At 38.2% G+C, this 19,426-nt stretch overlaps 1 protein-coding gene across 1 annotated transcript; it reads left to right on the top strand.

The window, feature by feature from the left end:
• Positions 1–673: 673 nt before the first annotated feature.
• Positions 674–18,429, top strand: STRAP (serine/threonine kinase receptor associated protein). The gene is made up of 10 exons (XM_070410636.1): positions 674–1,085; positions 1,848–1,983; positions 8,227–8,308; positions 8,861–8,933; positions 9,768–9,864; positions 10,715–10,852; positions 13,858–13,994; positions 16,317–16,466; positions 17,016–17,081; positions 17,752–18,429. Exons 1-10 carry the CDS (start codon positions 974–976, stop codon positions 17,811–17,813), a joined length of 1,053 nt encoding a protein of 350 aa, XP_070266737.1. The 5' UTR covers positions 674–973; the 3' UTR covers positions 17,814–18,429.
• Positions 18,430–19,426: the final 997 nt, after the last annotated feature.

Here is a 19,426-nt window from a genome sequence, read left to right as displayed (position 1 = left end):
TTCTCAACCTTCTTAATGCCGTGACCCTTTAATACAGTTCCTCATGTTGTGGTGACCCCCAATTTCATTGTTACAAATTGAACATAGTTAAAGCATAGTGATTAATCACAAAAACAATATGTTATTATATAAATGTTTCCCGATGGTCTTGGGCGACCCCTGTGAAAGGGTCGTTGGACCTCCAAAGGGGTCGCGACCCACAGGTTGAGAACCGCTGTGTAAACAATGCCAGAGGAGCTACCTATACAGTTAATACAAATTGGGGGTGGGGGGTGAGGGGCGGCGCGGGGGGGGAGTTCTCGGACGCTCTGGTTTTCCTGCCTGTGTGTTCAGACACCGATCGCAGTCCCGGTTGTGTTGCTCGGTGCGTCATCCCCAGGATCCGCAGGTACAGGGTCTGGGCAGAGCTGAACAACTTCGCGGAACCTGGCGAACTCGGCCCCGGATAATGCGAGGATGTCTCCGGGGCGGTCGGAGATTGGCAAGGACTTCACCAAAGAGCTAGAGCGCCCCCAGGCGCCAAACCAAGACGGCGCGGGGCCAGCATCACGTGCCCCACGTGTGCGGGACTCGCGCCTGCGCGCTGCTGTCCCACTTTCTCCCCGGCTACCCAGCACACCCGCCTTCCCGCCGAGAGGTCACTTCCGGCGGACGCGGAGCGTCATCGAACGTAACTTCCGGCCGGTGGCGGTGTGGACGGTGTGGGTCGTGGCTGCGGGTGCTCTGGGTCTCCCCTTCCCCTACGTTCCTCCCTCCCTCCCTCTCCCTCCCGCGGCGGCGGCGGTCGGTCGCTGGTCGCTGACTCCCTGACCCAGCCCTAACCCTCTCCTGACCTCGGGGCTGCCGGATTGGCCTCCTTTGCCCGTTTCCCGGTGCCAGGGCGGGGGCCTTGAGGAGCCGGAGGCACTGCGGTCGAGAGAAAAGAACCAGACGACCCTCGGCTCCCCGTCCCGCTCGCTCGGTCCGCGCCGCCATGGCGATGAGGCAGACTCCGCTCACCTGCTCCGGCCACACGCGGCCCGTGGTGGACCTGGCCTTCAGCGGCATCACGCCGTACGGCTATTTCTTAATCAGCGCGTGCAAAGGTGAGCAGGGCCCCCGATCCGGGTTTCCGGAGGGCTGGGCCCGGGCCGGCCGGGAGCGGAGCCGGCACCCCGGGGCCCGTGGGGGGGTGGGGGCCGCCGCAGAGGTGCGGGGGGTCCCGCCGCTGGATCCTCGAGCGGCTCTTCTCCAACGAAGGCGTCTCCTTTTACTTTTATTGCCATTTCTGGAGAAGTGGGGCTGTCAATACCTTTCAGAGGTTTGGGAAATGGAGAAAAAGGGCCAGACTCTGTCATACCTTATCTTACAGACTCGACCCTCCCATTACCTCCTTGGATGGGATGTTCCCTTGTGGTATTAGCCCCATTTTGCAAACGGACACTGAGATTTAGGTTAGCAAGTTTATCCAGAATGCGACTCGGTTCTAGATTTTGATGCGGATCGGCATTCCCTTACCGAGTTACGAATGCTTCCCAGGGAGCTCAGTTCTTAAGGTAATGAGTTACGTAGTTACCCTGTGTATATACAGTTGTTGAGTGCACGAGACACAGCTTATTTTTGCACTGTTGTTAATGATTGTATCGTTGTTTTCTATACCAGCTGTAAACCTGCCTTCGCCCCGCCCTGTAGTTAGCTAGAAGCTAACTTACTTCTGGGCTTTCCTTAGTGACCTCAGTGGGAGAGAATGGGTAGAGAGCAGACGCAGTTTTCCACTTTGTTGGTGAACATGATCACTTTATGTTTGAATCTAAGGTTTAAAATAACCTAAACCTCTAAATCACACATCTTCTTAAATATTTTTTTAGACGGTAAACCTATGCTACGCCAGGGAGACACAGGAGACTGGATTGGAACTTTTTTGGGTCATAAGGGTGCCGTTTGGGGTGCCACGTTGAATAAGGATGCCACCAAAGCAGCCACCGCCGCTGCGGATTTCACAGCGTAAGTATAGCCAAAATGCCCAGTTTCGGAGGTCCTCTGCGAGTTGTGTTCCTGAATAATCAAACTCCAACCTTAGTTATTCATGCAGTTCTCATTCCGCGCCATATAGACCACATGATGTTGGTTCTCACCAAAATTCCACCCTGGTCCTGTCTGTTTTTCCCTTTATGATTTTTCCTTAACACCCAGATTTCTTCATCTTGGTTGATTCTACGAGCAGGACTCCTGACTACAGAGCTTCTTGGCTTCTATCACTGCCTTAGTTCCTATCCCTGCCACTACTTTCTTTCTCTCTGTTAATCTTCCATTGCCACGTGTCTTCCTAAGCACACATTTCATCATGTCACTTCTCTTCCCAGTAATCTTCCTGCCTTTCCTCTGCGATTTTAATGGTTCATGACCTTGGATATACATTAGAATAACCCGAGGAACATTTAAAATATTCAGATGCGTGTATCCAAGAAATTCTGGAGAGATGGAGTGCCCAGCATCTTTTTTTTTTCTTCTTCTTCCCTGAAGTTGTTCTAGGTGATTCTGATATGCAGCCTCAGAACCACTGGCCTAAAGGTTAAATTTCAGTTGCTGGCGCTTTAAAATCTGGCCTCATCCCAGTTCAGCAGCATCATCTGTCACTGCACACCATATGTGCTACAGTCTAGCTATATTATTTGTTGCCAGAATACACCTTACCTATCTTGATCTGTGGCTTTTGTATATGTAGTTAGAGTGGCTTGCAATGACCCACTTTCCCCTCTGGGCATGTATCATATTTTACATAATCTTGGTATCTCTAGTTCCTAGCTATGTTTGTCATTTAGCAGATACTTAAATATTTAAATTAATGAAGGCAATGTCAAGAGCTATTATGCCTGTAATAGATTTTATTAGACTTAAGAGTCTAGAGAGTAAAAGTGGTCCTGCTTCTTTTTCTTTCTTTTTTTTTTTAATTGATTTTAGAGAGAGGAAGGGAAGGAGAGAGAGAGAGAGAGAGAGAGAGAGAAAGAGAGAGAGAGAGATGAAAAACATCAATCGATTGCCTTCCATAGGCTCCCTGATTGGGATCAAACCCGAAACCTGGGTGTGTGCCCTGACTGAGAATTGGGCCCGTGAACACCTTTTGGTGTACACGGCGATGCTCCAATCAACTGAGCCACACTGGCCAGGGCTAAATCGTGGAACATAATATTGTCTTTGGAATGAATGTCATTGATTTTGTACCAGAGGTAGGAAATTGGGATTAAATAACTCTAGATTTCAGATATTGGTCAAGTAGATTTTTAAAATGTCATTTCTGAAACTAAGTCTTAGTCTGGTGGTGATAAGTTAATATTTAGTAAAATGGTATTTCAAACTATTTTAAATTAAACATAATTAAGTTTATAAATATAAGAAGATTTTAGACACTATGGACATGAGCATTAAAAGAGACAAGCTTTTGAATTGCAGTTTTGGAAAGATCCATTTTTGTTAACCTCAATTCTGTGTTATCTGGCCCTAACAATATTAATTACTTGAGCAAAATACTTAGTCACCTTCTGCTTGATGGTCTTCAGTATTTTGCTCTGATCTTTAAGAGACCTGTGCAAAAGCTTGTTAGGAAAGATGCCCATCTCTATAAAATCTGTGAAGATCTCAGCTTGTATATTTGGCCAAATTATAATGCCAATCCTCAGGAAAAGAAATAGAGCATTAGATAGATATTACTATTCATGAGATAATTACTCTGAAATGGAGAGAGAAAAGGGCTTGAAAAATGGCACTTGAAATATTTAAGAGAGTCATGAAAAGAGTAGTCAGGATTTTATCTTACTGCCAGAGGAACAGTTTGTTTAGGTCTCAGAGCATTAATAACCAAAATCACACATCTAAAGATATGACTGGATAGGTATTGTGTTATTTTTGTGCTTTCTTAACATTTCAAGTTTGTGTCTGTATTTACAAGTGGTATTAAAAGCATGAACGCTGATACAAACTTGATTCTGTACTTAAAATTCTGTCTCCATCATTTAATAACTTGGGAACTTTATTTAACCTTTTCTCAGTTCATCATCTATAAAAATGAGAATAGTAATAATGCTTACCTCATAAGTCGATTGTGAATATTAAATAAGTTTATATGTCCCTAATATTTAGAGCATTGCCTAAAATCTAATAGCTGTATGTAAGTGTTGCTTGTGTAAGGTAACAGTGATAGCTACCAACCCCACTAGACCAAAATCATGTGTTTACCTAACTCACATAGGTAAAGCCATGAAACCTTTTGGTTTCATGCAGACAAGTTTGAGTAGATACAAATATCAAGAAGAAATACTATTTTTCCCCTTAGTTACAGCTTTCAGGTGCCATGATACAGTGGAAAAGATGTAAGCTGAGTTCATGTGCAGGCCGCACTTTGTGTTTCCAATTTGATTATGGGATGCTTCTTAAACTTTGGTTTTTGTATCTGTAAAATGGGTGTAAGGCCAAAGTGGTTATGGGAGAATCACTACTTGTATCCCTGAAGTCTAGTATAGTTTGCTACATAGTGGGTGCTCAATAATGGTAGCTGAGTCTTACCCTCATTTGTTATGTGTCTGTCTGTGAGGTGTGGGAGTGTGTGCATTCATTGTCTATATTCTCCTCTTAGTGACTTGTCTGGGCTTTGCTATTGTGGAACTTGATCCAGCTAAAGAATAGTTCCTTGAACTTACCTGATTAATCATAGTACAGACCATTTTTAGGAAGTTCTTTTCCCCTCCCCTCATTATTATGTTTCTCAGAAAATTCATTAATGTCATGTTTATCCAGAGGTAGATTTTGTTCTTGTTTCTTGCGGAGAAATATATTCCGCAGGGCCAATCTGTGGGTCATAGAATGTTATCTTGAGATGATTTGGACAGTCAAGTCAGGTGATGTACACTGTCCCTGAAACACTGTCCTCTATATTTTTTTTAATTCATAAAGCTAATCTTAGCATTACTTGTCATGATCGTTTTAGCACCACCTCTTTCCTCCCGTCAAGAGTCATCTGGACAGAGGGCCAAAAGCAGAGAAAATTCCTGTGCTCTGTTCCATAGATTGTTTGAGTTAGACCTGGGGTTGGGCCCAGGAATCTATACTATAAGTAACCAAAGTGTATGATTACTTTTTCTTTCTTGTAGAAGTCAATAGAAAGATTTAATTTTTCTCTGAATAAGGTTCCCAATAAATCAGGTGGTATTATCTTCTTTTTGACTACTTGGTTAACAAGTTAAGATAGGCAATTTCCTCCCCCTCAAATAGTTTGTTTTGCTCAGGCTTTAAAGACCTTAAGTAGCCCCTCTTTTGAGACTTGTGGTAAGTCCATTCACAGAATATGAAAATATTGAATAGATGGTATTCATTATTACGTGCAAGAAACTAGGGATATAAAAAGTAGGAAGATGATAAGTACTTCATAAGTTGTGCATAAATCAGCTGATAAAAAAGGATATTGGTGCTGATGCTTCATTGTCTTGATTTGTGTTCTGCAGCCAGCTAGTTAATACCAGTTTCTTGCCTGGAGATTGAAAAATATATTTAGTTTATTCCAGTTTCTTTTGAGGACTCTAAGTCCTTTTTACAACTTTTACTGTAAATAATGGAAATATTCCAAAGTTAGTGCAAGTGATAAAAACATGCTCTGTCAGACTGTCATCCTCAATTTTAGTAGCTTATAAAAAGGTACATTGCTTCACACCCCGCCTCCACCCCCCTTACTGCTTTGCAAATGTCAGTTCTTTTCACAAGTGAGTGGACATGATTTTAAAAGAATCTTAAGATTTTAAGGAGGTTTTGAAGATTTTGAATATACTTAAAATTAGTATTTCAAAGGCTGTTGCCCAGAGTTGTTTTGAGACTTGGCATCATGTGAATCACTAGGATAGAAATTTCAGATATGGTTGTGTTTTCACGTCTGGCACCTCTGTCATCACAACAGTCTGGAATCCTAATCTTGGTGAAATCTTATCCCTGATTTCTTTGTGATGAAAAGTAAACATGTGCTAAAAATAAAAGCAAAGCAGAATTAAACACATAATCAGTATAATCTGAGTTCTGTGAAAGAAAAGAAAGGAATGATTCCTGGAGATGAGATAAATGGAAGGTTTCATAAAATGATAACATTTGAAATGAGCCCTGAGGATGAGTAGAACTTTGGATAGCTGAGAACAATTTCAGTAATGACATAGGAAGAAAATACATGGCTTGTTTGAGAAATGGTTTATAATCTGGTATGACTGGGTACCAGTAAATAATACAAAATGAAGTTAGGAAAAGTAGGTTTGGGCCAGATTTGAATTGGAAATCAGAGATTAGAGCGGGTTTCCTTTGCAAACGGAAATGAATACTTGAGAGTTTAGTACTACTCATAGTTGACTTTATTTCTCTAAGAATATATTTATTTAGCCACTCATGGCTCGATTATGTAATAGGCAAGATTTATATTATATCACTAGAGGCTCGGTGCACAAATTCGTGCACTAGTGGGGTCCCTCGGCCTGGCCTGCAGGATCGGGCCAAAACCGGCTCTCCGACATCCCCTGAGGGGTCCTGGATTGCGAGAGGGCACAGGCCAGGATCGGGGCTGGGGAGGGACGCAAGAGGTTGGCCAGCTGCCAGCAGTAAGCTAACCTACCAGTGGGAGCGTCTGCCCCCTGGTGGTCAGTGCACATCATAGCGAGCGGTTGAGCTGCTTTAGCATATAATTAGCATAGTATGCTTTGATTGGTTGAACGGATGACCAGACACTTAGCATATTAGGCTTGTATTATATAGGATTAGTAATAATTACTGTTAGATGGTTATTTGTGGTTTTTTTTACCTTTGTACATACTGTTAATGCTTGTCTACAATACCCTGTTTTTTGTTCATAGTGTATTTCTGCTTGCTCTTTAAGACTATTGACTTCCACTGCTTAGATTTTCTAGACTTTCTGGTGTAGTTAGTAGTGTGTTTTTTCTGTTTCTATAGCCACATATGTTTGTATTTTAATTATATTTGCTTAATGGATCTTTTTCCTCTCAGCTATAGCTCTTCTAAGGCAAGAACTTTTTCTTTGGGATTTTTTTTCACCCTGTGCCCTAGCACTAAGTCTAGAATGACATAAAATATAAAACTGGATATATTTATTGGGTATTTATTGAGTAAATGAAGGAAAGATATCCCTTTCTTTTTTCTCTACTGTTTATTTTCCACTTTATTCCTGAAAATAAATGTCAGTTACATTAAAATGGAAACCTTTATTGAGCATAACTGTTCACTTTTAAAAGTTCTCTTCCCTAGCCCTAACCGGTTTGGCTCAGTGGATGGAGCGTCGACCTGTGGACCAAGGGTCCCGGGTTCGATTCCGGTCAAGGGCATGTACCTTGGTTGCGGGCACATACCCAGTGGGGAGTGTGCAGGAGGCAGCTGATCGATGTTTCTCTCTCACCTCTAGCTCTCTGTCCCTCTCCCTCTCTGTAAGAAATCAATAAAATATATTTTAAAAATAAATAAATAAAAGTTCTCTTCTCCATATGCAAAGTTTAAGCATTTTTATTTGGGGGGAATCCCGTCCAGCATATTTGTAAAGTATTGTATAACTATTATCTCCTGACATACACAGACATAATATATCTTTATAGACACAACCACATATGTTTTTGGTTGGGATGGGTCAGGGAAACATACAGTTGAGATTAATAATCCTGACTGTTAGTATTACATAGAGCAAAGGCTGGTACTTTGGGAAGAAGTTAATTGGACTTGGATTTGAGAATTTAAGAGTCAACTTGGAGGAAGAGGTAGGGAAAATATTTTCTATTGTGTTGACTTAAAATTTTACGTAACTTGTATCAGGGTCGTTTATTCTCCAGTACATTTTAAAAGGATTTCTTATTGTCAATTTTTGTTTTGCATATACATGAGAGTAGAGAATAGAGGAAAAATTGGAAAGTTGAAACTAAAAATTGGTTAAAATGTTTTGCAGTCTTGCTAAAATATGGCTATAGGCTAAAATAAAAGTAAGAATGTGTTGGTTCATGGATCTCATTTACTTTACTGTCAGAATTAGATTGGTTATATTGCTTTTACAGAGAAATTTCTTTTCCCTTAGACTCATTTAAATATGTTATCAAATGAACTATAGCAATGGTGGAATAGTAGAAATAATGGAGATTTATAATGTATTTATGTAACATTTCAAATATCTAAATTATTTGGCAATTAATTATTATATTTATTTTTAATTTTACTTTCCATTTTTAGCAAAGTGTGGGATGCTGTCTCAGGAGATGAATTGATGACCCTGGCTCATAAACACATTGTCAAGTCTGTGGATTTTACACAGGTATTAGAAAATGGAGTTTTTTTAAGGAGTTAAATTTCTATATATTTGGTTTGTATTTGGTTTTGGGGGGGAGTATTTTGTGTATATCGGCATATATTTTATTTGATTGTAGGTTAAGCTATACAAATTAATTCTTTTTTTATGATATGAGACTTTTAAAATTCCCTGACACTCTTTTATCAATCCTGCATCAATAGCAACAGACATCTAAAATACCCAAATAATGTTTCCCAATTAGTTGCAGAAGGGAAAGGATAAATTTGAGATCATCGAAGAACTGCTACTCAGGAGGGTGGGGAGCAGGATCAGGGCAGATTGGGCAAATTTATGTGATAGGTGGTGTAACATGTTTGGACTATGAAGTTTAAAGGGCTTTGCATTATGAAAAAGATAAATGCTCTATAGTATCTTCTCAGAAGTATTTGGCCTGTGTTGCATCTCTTTGACATCTGTGAGTTTTGTTTGGATTTTATTTGGTGTTGAAAAAGTTTCAAAGAGATACAACCATTAAAAAGGTTAATCTAGTAACATATTACTTGTTTGTGTTTCCAGGATAGTAATTACTTGTTAACCGCGGGACAAGATAAACTCTTACGCATATATGACTTGAACAAACCTGAAGCAGGTAAGCATAATTTATATGTGTTTATGGTTTTATTTCCTTTTTATTTAAATGACTTTTCCTGAGTAATTCATGTTCATGTTCAGTATTCAGATGTGGGAAAAAATGAAAACAATCCATTATCCATTAATCACTGTTAATATCTTTAGTTTTTGGTTCATAGTCTTCCAGTCCTTTTTTCTGTACAGCTATATTTTTGAATATTGACTTACTGCGTAATGCATACTCAACTGTAAACCTACTTTTGCCCCGCCCTGTATTCTTGGGAATACTGCATTTTTTTTATTAGCCTTTTCTCTTCCTTAACCCTTGTATTTTTTTTTTTTTCCTGTTACTACTGACTGGCTTGGATGAGGAGTCCATGATTAGTGATAGTACCAGAATATGTTTAGGTTGTCTTGTTCCTTGGTCCATATTCTTATTAAATTGTGCCACATTAGTTATTCTTTTATGCAGGGCTAGTGCTCACTGCAGCTTGCCTCCACTGGCGGCCCCGCCCTCCTGCTGATGGGTCACTAATTTGCATATTACCCTATTATAAGTATAGATAACACTTTTGAAAGCAGAAAAATAGCCTGGAGGGTGTGTTGTATTTACTTTTGCTACAAGAATCATAGTTCTTGGATTCCTTATCATGCAGAAAAATTTTTTGTTCCGATATAGAAAAATTAATTGGATTCTATGTCGACGGCAAGTTTGAATTGTGCTGGGCTTTATAAAGTTGCAGTCTAATTTAAAACACGTTTTTTTCTTTCCTTTTTACATATTGAATTGTTCCAATTCTAAGTTTTAGAGATTAAATGTTAACAAATGTATTTTAAATTGTTTCACCTTAAGAACCTAAGGAAATTAGTGGTCATACCTCTGGAATTAAAAAGGCTCTATGGTGCAGTGAGGATAAACAGATTCTTTCAGCTGATGATAAAACTGTTCGGTAAGTAATTTTTCTTGAATAATTTTAAATTTGAAAAGTATTTGACCTTTCCCTGGCTGGGTAGCTCAGTAGAGTGTCGTCTTGATATGCCAAGGTTTTGGATTTGATCCCTGGTTAGGGCACATACAAGAATCAACCAATGAATGCATAGCTAAATGGAACAACAAATCAGTGTTGTCTCCCTCCCTCCATCCCGTTCTCTAAAATCCATGAATAAAAATTTTAAAAAAGGAGAAAAATATTTGACTGTAGAACTTAATATTTAAAATATTTTTTATAACTATTATGTAGGAAGAATTATCTCTGAACATTAAAACTTCCACAGCGTATAGGTCTCATTCTTCTGGAGCTCTCCATTTACTATTATAAACAGCAGAATTCACAAGACACTTAATTAAAACTACACATTTATAGGCAGATTCTTTTAACCTGGGTCAGAGACAGGCTGGCTATACGGGGTCTGTGAAACCCCTGAAATTCTATACACAATTCTTTGTGCTGACACCTGATGTAGTTTTCTGTGGAAAGTAAGAGCCATCATTAAAATCACAAAAATGTAAGAACCATTATTTAGAGCACCACTGAAGTTAATTAGATTGGGACCTATGTATGGTAACTGCATGGTTTTGCTAAATTGTTTGGGAAATGTGTTTAAATATGAAAGTTGGCTTTACCAACAGACTGCCAAATCATTTGATCTAGTATTGAACCAAAACTTCTCTGTTTATCATCTATAATTTATGAGTTGGAATGGAGGTTGTTTTACAGTTGTGATTATTGGTTAATCTTCAAGTGTAATTAGGATTTAAACTTTTTTCTTAAGTAAATCATTTTCCTTTCTTTCTTGCAGCCTTTGGGATCACGCCACTATGACAGAAGTGAAATCTCTAAGTTTTAATATGTCTGTTAGCAGTATGGAATATATTCCTGAGGGAGAGATCTTGGTAATAACTTATGGACGATCTATTGCTTTTCATAGTGCAGTAAGGTATGTCTAAGAAATACCTTCATTTTCTTTTTTGCTAACAAAGGACAACCTAGAGTACTTAAATATTAGAAGGTATATATGAAAAGGTTAACTTATTAAAAGGCAAATTTTGGCCTATACTATAAACAGTGATTGCAACCCTTTTCCTCTTGTGGCACACATAATCTAATAACTAAAATTCTGTGGCACACCAAAAATATGTATTTTTACCAATCAGACAAAAAAAAAGGTATATGTTTGATTCATTTACACTGGACAGCTATTGTGTTGGCTGCTGTCTTTTTTTTCTTTTTTCTTTGTTTGTTTGTTTTGTTTGTTTTTTCTTAACAATCTAAGGCAGTGGTTCTCATCCTCCGGAATGAGGCCCAGAAATCAGGATTTTAAAAAGATTCCCAGGTGATTATAATGTGCAACCAAGGTTGAGAACCACTGATCTAAGGGAAAAGAGGTCAGTGACCTTGGCTAAATAGTCAGGTACTGTATGTTTTTAAACTTCTGTGGCATAGAAAGTTGAAAACTGCTGCTATATATATGGAGGGAAATGTTTCCATACCATTAATAATGTATTTTTAAAGAATATGGTATGCTTTAATCAAAGGAGTTAGTCAAATTAAAGGATAACTGGGCTGGTGCTATACTTAATGTTGTTCATTATTATATAAAACCACTATGATCTTGATTCTCCTATTTTTCACTTTAAAATTTTGGAAAAATAGTGATTCCCCCCCCCCCCTCCCCCCCCCCCCCCCCATTTCTGAGTATATGTAGATCTAATGATTTTTTTTAACAGACTTAATTGTTGTGACTGTAAATATAGTAAATGTTCTTGTTGAAAATTTGGAAAATACAATTTTAAAAAATTTACCCATAGCTTCTAGAATGTTAATGGTAGCTGTATTTTTATATATGTATATTTGTGGGGTCCTTTTCTCCCCCCCACCCCCCACTTTGCTGGAACCCTAATAGTGTGATTTTTATTTTTTATTTTAAAATATTCTTAGCCATTAGAAATTCTTGGAAAACCTTTTTACTAGGTATATTGCATTATAGGTTGTACTAAATTATGTGTCATTTTCCATACTTGAAACTGCAGTGACTATTATGGTGCATCTGAGTATTTCCTTACAATAGAATTCTATAAGTAGAGTACAAAGGGTAGGAATTTAAAGTTTTTAGTATACATGTTATTTAATTGATTTCCATAAAGATTTTACTACATTATACTCTGATCAGCAGTCCTAAAATTTGTCAAAAGGACCACTTGCAAAGCTAAGCTTCACTGAATGACAGAAGGAAAGAGAAGGTAGTGAAAATGGAAGAAAGCAATTAAGAATATAAAGGAGTTCAATAACACAGTGAATTGTTAAAAATAGAGTGCTATTGCCCAGAGCCATTAAATTTCACAACTATGTTAATTAGTCACTTCTGGATTTGGGCTAAATGTAGTCCTGCTATAGACTATTGCCTAGTTGCATGTTGGTGGCAGAGGTTTTGCTGGCCTATTGAATATTCTAACATTTGAACCAGAAAGTTCTATTCAGTGATACCATCTACATCGTGACTAACTTTATTTTTCATGCTTTGAAGTGTCATCGTGGAATAGGATGGTAGCATTTAGGAGCTGGAATGCACTAATGTTTTCTATTGGAGGCCTTTCAGGAATTTTAAGGTTGGACTGGAAAAGAGCCAATGTTGAAACTCATTTATATTCAGGCAAAGCTGTTTTATGCATTGATTTTTATTATATAGCTATAGCCTCAAATTTAGTTATTCTTTTATTGCCGGATAATAAAAACTGAGCCAATTTTAGCAGTTTTATATTTTACTAGGGGCTCAGTGCACAAATTCATGCACCTTGAAAGGAACTGTGGGCCGCAAGACTGCGGTAGGCACAGGGGCAGGTCTCGGCCCATCCTCTGCGCCCCTGCCTAGCCCCTTCCATTGTGCCCCCAGTCCACTGTCTGCTGGCAGCCCCACTCCTGCCACTGCTGCTCCCATGTGCTGACAGCGCCAGCCCTGCTTGCACCACTGACGGCACAGAGCAATTGGGGTCGGTGCCAGTAGTGGTGAGAGTGGAGCCGGTGCCGTCAGCGGGTGAGAGCTACGGTTGGTACCCCCGATTGCCCCTCAGGAGCAGGGGAACGTAGAGAGCCCTCAGGGGCAATCGGGGCTGGCAGCCGCACCTGCTGATGGTGCCGAGCAATTGGGACCAGCACCGGGCAGCGGGTGCGAGCACCTGGCGGGACCACGGCGCGTGGGCGCGTGGGAGCAAAGAATTTTCAGTAACCACCAGAGGCTCGCCCCGATGACAGTGACCAGCGCCCTGCCTTGGTCTGGCACCCCCACTCACCTGTTCCACCATCCCACCGCGGTCTACGCCCGCCATGTTCCGCACATGCCCCCTGGTGGTCAGCGCACATCATAGCAACCGGTTTAGTTGTTCCACCGTTCAGTCTCTATTTGCATATTAGCCTTTTATTATATAGGAGGATGGGATTGTAGGTTTATCCTGTTACTGAAGCTTTATAAATTCTCAGCAGTTAAGAATACGTAATGTATACATAACCCATTAATGTAATTACCTACTGTAAAAAATTTTTTCTGTTACAAAGATAATGTATGTTTGTCATGGGAAAATAAAAAGAATACAGAATTAATTTTTTTCAAAGCAAAAAATTCCAGTACATTAGACATAGTGTTTTAATTAGCCAGCACACATTTCCAGGAATGCCTAAAATGTGGATATTCCTCTACTGAAATGTCCTTGTATTCTGGGACGAACTCCACTTGGGCATAGTAGCCTTCTGAACTTTTTGCTAATATTATTTAGAGGGTTTTTGTTTGTTTTTAACATCACTGTATTTGACTAAATTTGACTAAATGAATATTTACTTTTTCTTGGGTTTCAGAATTTAGGGCCAGTTAAATGTAACTAATTATTTCCTTGTATGATTTATGCAATACTCAAAATTTATAAGTCTTTTATTATTTCAATTTTCCCCCAGTTTGGAGCTAATTAAATCCTTTGAAACTCCTGCAACCATCAATTCTGCATCTCTTCATCCTGAAAAAGAATTTCTTGTTGCAGGTGGTGAAGACTTTAAACTTTATAAGTATGATTATAATAGTGGCGAAGAATTAGGTGAGTTGTCCTCTTTTTACTCCCATAAAAAGATGTAGATACCTTTATCAAATTTTAGGTTTCATTGATGAACAACGCAGCAAATTTTTTCAACTATCCAAAGCTGGTGGCTTCCAAGTGAAAAAGTAAAGGAATGTTAATTCATTGTGGGTAGAAGTGCTTGTAGAACTATAAACAAAGTATGCTGAACTCTACCTTTTCCTTTTAAGTTCACCATTCTCTGACATTGTATACAATAGTGCAGTATATTTTTTGAAAGGGGGCAATCTTAGGTCAAAGTTATATTAAACAGATGCAAGGAGAGTTCTTCCTGAGGTATAGTGTATGTATGTGGCTCCATCTACCTAGCTCTGCCTCTCTTTACCAACATATGAATCCCTAAGGCTCTATAGTAAATAGTGGGGGAAGAGGAGGGGGCGACAACTATAGCTCATTATTGGGAAATCTTAGGAATCTGAATTGGAAGGGTGGGTACTTTGGTATTTATTTATTTTTGGAGTCTTTACTTTGCTTCCATTTTCATAATACTCCTTAATAAAGAAAAGGGAAAGACATGTAGGATTAGTTTGAAGTTAATGCTCATCCTAACTTTACATTTACCTGACGGACTAGGTATTTTATAGTATGGTTCTCAAAATCTACTTTAGCCATCCCAAATAGTTTTAGTTTTTATACTTTTTTTTTTTTTTTTTTGTAAGTTGCCACTTTGTTTCTAGCTATCCTGCTTTACCACCCAGTGAACTAAGCTTGGTTGTATGATACACAAAGAACAAAAGACAGTTTTACGTTTTGTTTCTTTGGGAAAGCTGATAAATTTGGGTTGGATAAGTGGAATCTTGGCAGATGGACCATATAGAATCTACTTTAATTACTTAGGGTTCATCCTTTATTACTTGAATATAAGTGACTTAACACTTGGAGTGCGGGAAACGAGTTAAGTCGGCTCGCGTGAATTGCGCGTACTCCGCGGGAGCCGTCTTAACTCGGTTCATATAGATTTGCGGTGGAGTGCGGGAAACGTGTAAACTCGGGCCGATTGTAACTGCGTATTACCAAATATTTGTTTGTTTGCCGTTCACAAAGATACCTACCTGCGTATGCGAACCGTTTCATACCCATTGGGGTAATAGGTATCATAAAAATCCCTGATTTTGCGCGGGAAACCTAAATAATTGCCTGCGCCATCTTATATTTTGGCGGGAAATTCACCCGACACCGTAGTGTTGTAAGAGTTTTTTATTTTTATTGTCACTTTTCAAAGTTTTAGAATGTTTTGGCCACATGTATTATTCTCTTTCAGAAAAGAAAAATTATTTGCCTGATATTTGAGATCCTCTATATTATAAAAGGCCAGTGGCTGTAACTCCGTGATGACCAAATGACCGGTCACCAGGAGGTGCATTGATGGGTCTCATGGCGTGATGGATCTGGGGTCCTGTGCGATTTCGCGCACTGGGCCTCTAGTAGTGAATAACAAACAGATCTTGGGCCCAGCTATTCTCATTCCAAACCTCTTATTCTTCTCATTCTCATGATAAAATTTTTACTCTTGATAAATCCTCTCATGATACTCTCTGATAGGACAGAGATGAGGGAAGATGGTGCTTGAGAGTCCTTGAGCTAAGTGGATATCGAGACAGTCGGAACATTGGTCTAGCAAAGAGCTTTGAAAACTATTAAGGTGATAAGGCATTGGAAAGTAAATGAGAAAAGTTCATAAGTAAGGATATGACTTAAACAGATCACCACCACTACTAATATGTACATTTTCTCATTAAATTTTATAGATTAAAATATCTAAGGATCAATATTGATCCTGTATTTCAGTGTTCTGTGACAGAAGGACTAGTGGACTCTACACAGTTTGGTAGGAAATTAAGACTAAGTGTGAGTGTGTCAAAGAGCTCCATCTAGTGGCTCTCTGTAGTCATAATTAAGAATTGGTTCTCTGGTAAAGAGGCAGTGAGTTTAGGATATGGGATTGAATTGATAGACTTTAGATTTACTTTCTGTAAAATTTAGGGAGGTTTTCATTTACTCCCTTTCTTCATCTCTATTGGGACACAAAGCCTTATTTTTATTTTAGAGGGAGAGACCATCTGAAACTAGAATGTGTGCTAGAATTGGAAAGGGATAATCTTACGGATAAATGGTAGACATGATAAACCATTTGGTAATGAGAATCGTTTTTAATTAAGTATAGTTCCTTGTATTTCTTCTTATGAATTTCATATCTTCCCAATAATTTAGACAGTATTTTCTCAAGTATCAATACCTAACCTATATTTATTAAATTATCTAATAGCCCTTCTCCTCTTTCAGAATCCTACAAGGGACACTTTGGTCCTATTCACTGCGTGAGATTTAGTCCTGATGGAGAACTCTATGCCAGTGGTTCTGAAGATGGAACTTTGAGACTATGGCAAACTGTAGTAGGAAAAACATATGGCCTTTGGAAATGTGTGCTTCCTGGTAAGAACTTGTATTCAATGCTATCACATTAAACTTTATGATTTTGTGTCATTTTTAATCATTTTATTTCAATGTTTCTGTGTTTTATAGATTTTAAAGTATATAACATGGTTTAAGCAAAGAGAAGCCTGTGATTATAAATTGGCTACTGTGTTCTCTTGTTTGTTTAAATTTTTTTGTTGTATAATCTATTCTATTTCTGAATTTGTACACTGGGTAATTTGGTGAATGGAATCGACCTAATTCAAAATTTGTTAGAGAGCAATATAAGAAGTTTGTAAGTAAGTATATTTAATCTCTGAGTGGCATTACTCCCTGTTCCTTACTAATAAAGTAGACATGTTTTTTAATCAAAATACTTAGTTTTTGGTCCCAACATAATTTTTGAGGGAAGACATACTATTACAATTACTAAGGAATTTGTTGTTCGTATTATGTTTTGTATCTCATTGTTTGGAATAGTCTTGGCTTACTCTTCCTGCATATTAGATACTTTCTATTACTGGTAATATTGTAATTCACGTCATCATTATTGCTTTTCTTTTATAGAAGAAGATAGTGGTGAGCTGGCAAAGCCAAAGATCAGTTTTCCAGAGACAGCGGAAGAGGAGCTAGGTAAATACTAATGAATTAACTTGAAGTGTTTATGTGAGTTTTACTTAGGGACAGAAGGAAATTTATATAATATGAGCATATTGAAATATGTATCTAGTATACACATTTATAAAACAAATATTTAAATACATACTAGTACATCCCTAGTAGGCACAGGGATGTACTATGGAGACACTGATGTGGTTACTTTTATTGAACTTAAAAGTTGAACTCAGGAGGCAGATGCTAAGATAAATAAGTAAATTGTTACAGTTGTAATTGTATTTAACATTGATTAAGTGCTTATTAAATACTAAGTGTTCTTTACCAAATCTAGAATTGCAAATTGTATATGCCCTTATTATATCATATTCTGTGGAGTTCAAATAAATAAAGGAGTTAGATCTTTCAGAGATATGACACACTCATTGACAATTTAGCTGAGGAGAGGGGCCCCTTAGAGGTAAAGTTATGGAGTAAAAGAGTTAAGGGGAAAACACATGAATTCTTCCTCATTGCTTTATCAATGGCATGAGGTTAGTCATTAATGGCATATGCACTTACTCTCTTTTGCTTCCCTTCACCAGAACACTAAAAGAAACTTTGTAACTCCTTCATTGCACAGAAATGTAGATTTGCTTCTTTTCTTTATAAAGTTAATTAATGTGATTGTTTTGTTTTGTGATTGTAGAAGAAATTGCTTCAGAGAATTCAGATTCCATCTATAGTTCAACTCCTGAAGTGAAGGCCTGAGTATCATGCATATGCCTCAAACAGTATACAACTACAGACTAAGACAAGCAGAGAAAAGCATCAGCCTTCCAGAGTTGGTCTCTACGTCAGACAAACATGGAGCAGTAAATTATGAGGAATATGAATTAGCTCCAGTGTGGAACTAACAAACTTGGTGTCACCTGTAAGTGAACATGCAAGAGTATCAGGTGAAGGCAGGTGGCGTTATGCTCTTGTAATTCGATGGCCTGTTGTCTTTTCAATGAATATGTACAAGCCAACGTCCAATTTCTCTTATTACAGTTAGATTTATTGTAGCTGTTTATGTTATTACGGAGAAGAAAAATATATTGGCCTATTTTTCTGACTTTTCCCTTAAAGCAGAAAGCCTTTTCTTTTTGTCTTTCATTGTAAAGAAGAGGGGGAATTCATGATAAAGTAACTGGCTTGATTTCTCGTTCATTGTACACTGCTTCTGAACATCTAATTGTTTTTAGTTGTCTAAATAAAATGCCTCTAAAACAAAACAATGTTTGTTTCTTGGGGAAAATTGATAGATTTGAGTTTTGTAAAAGGAAATTACCTACATCACAACTGTATCAAAATAATCTGATTAAAGAATCTGTAGTAAACATTGTTTCCCTATTTTGAGATTCAATTACTTTACTGAACTTTTGAAATTTGCTCATGTTACACTTACCACCTTCTTGGAAATGCTTGACCTGCCTTAAAAACTAACTTTCAGAATAATAACTTATTTAAATGATTCATGGTTGATATGAGAAAAACAATTAAGAATTAGCAGAAAGATAGCAAAAAAACACTCAAAATTCCACCATCCCAAAAATCTATTGAAATTCAGTGAACATTAATACACAATAGTGCATCCTTGTGTGCATATAGACCTAGATAGAAAAGGTTTTATAAAAATGGGATAATTGTAGACCTGCAATGTTTATTTTACTTTATTCTTTAGATTCAGATGGCATTCAAAAAGCCTTGTTACCAACCTTCCAAAAAAATAAATGAATGGAATTTAGATTTGTGTTTATTTTTTTAAATAGGGAGGGGATATTAATTTCGTGCTTTGGAAATACTTTCGAACAATGAATAACATTTCTGCCAGATTGCTTTTTCTCTCCAACCAAAGAATGTAAGTTATTGACTGGTGGTGACTGGAAGAAAGCACTGTGCGTTATGACCATCTTAGAAGGCCAAGAGAGGTTTGCCATAGGGAAAGCCAACTTACATGTCTGGTCCTCTGCTTTATAGAAGTGGTATCAGTGTCACAGGTTGCCAGACTCCAGTCAGATATTTATTGTATGCTACATAAGTTGAGATCTATATGCACTAGGTTAGACTCATGAAGTACCTTGGTATTTATGATCCAAGGGAATGTATTCTACTTAGATTTTTTAAAACTCTGAAGACCCTATACAGGTACATGCTGACACCACCACTGGGTGGCATATAGCTTGAAATCTTAAGTTTTATTTTGTAAGTTGAGTTTCAGGACATGAAGCGCTGTCCTGATAGGCCTTACTCTTTTGTGACTAGAATGTTCACGTTGGTCAGATCTCTGATGTGTTGGATCAGCTGTCAAGCTCGTGCGCTTTTATCACAGTTTAAGGTAC

This window comes from Myotis yumanensis, unplaced genomic scaffold (assembly GCF_028538775.1).
Source record: "Myotis yumanensis isolate MYYU_CA2020_CCGP unplaced genomic scaffold, mMyoYum1.0.hap1 SCAF_3, whole genome shotgun sequence".
Lineage (NCBI taxonomy): Eukaryota > Metazoa > Chordata > Mammalia > Chiroptera > Vespertilionidae > Myotis > Myotis yumanensis.
Note: the sequence above shows the minus strand (reverse complement) of the source record. Positions and strands in the feature narration are given on the sequence as shown.

What these genes read in the sequence shown, in the direction of transcription:
- STRAP (XM_070410636.1), top strand. Translation starts at nt 974, where the DNA reads ATGGCGATGAGGCAGACTCCGCTCACCTGCTCCGGCCACACGCGGCCC. An exon ending in GCTGATGATAAAACTGTTCG is followed by an intron (nt 9,865 to 10,714) that starts GTAAGTAATTTT and finishes TCTTTCTTGCAG; the next exon opens with CCTTTGGGATCACGCCACTA. An exon ending in TAATAGTGGCGAAGAATTAG is followed by an intron (nt 13,995 to 16,316) that starts GTGAGTTGTCCT and finishes CTCCTCTTTCAG; the next exon opens with AATCCTACAAGGGACACTTT.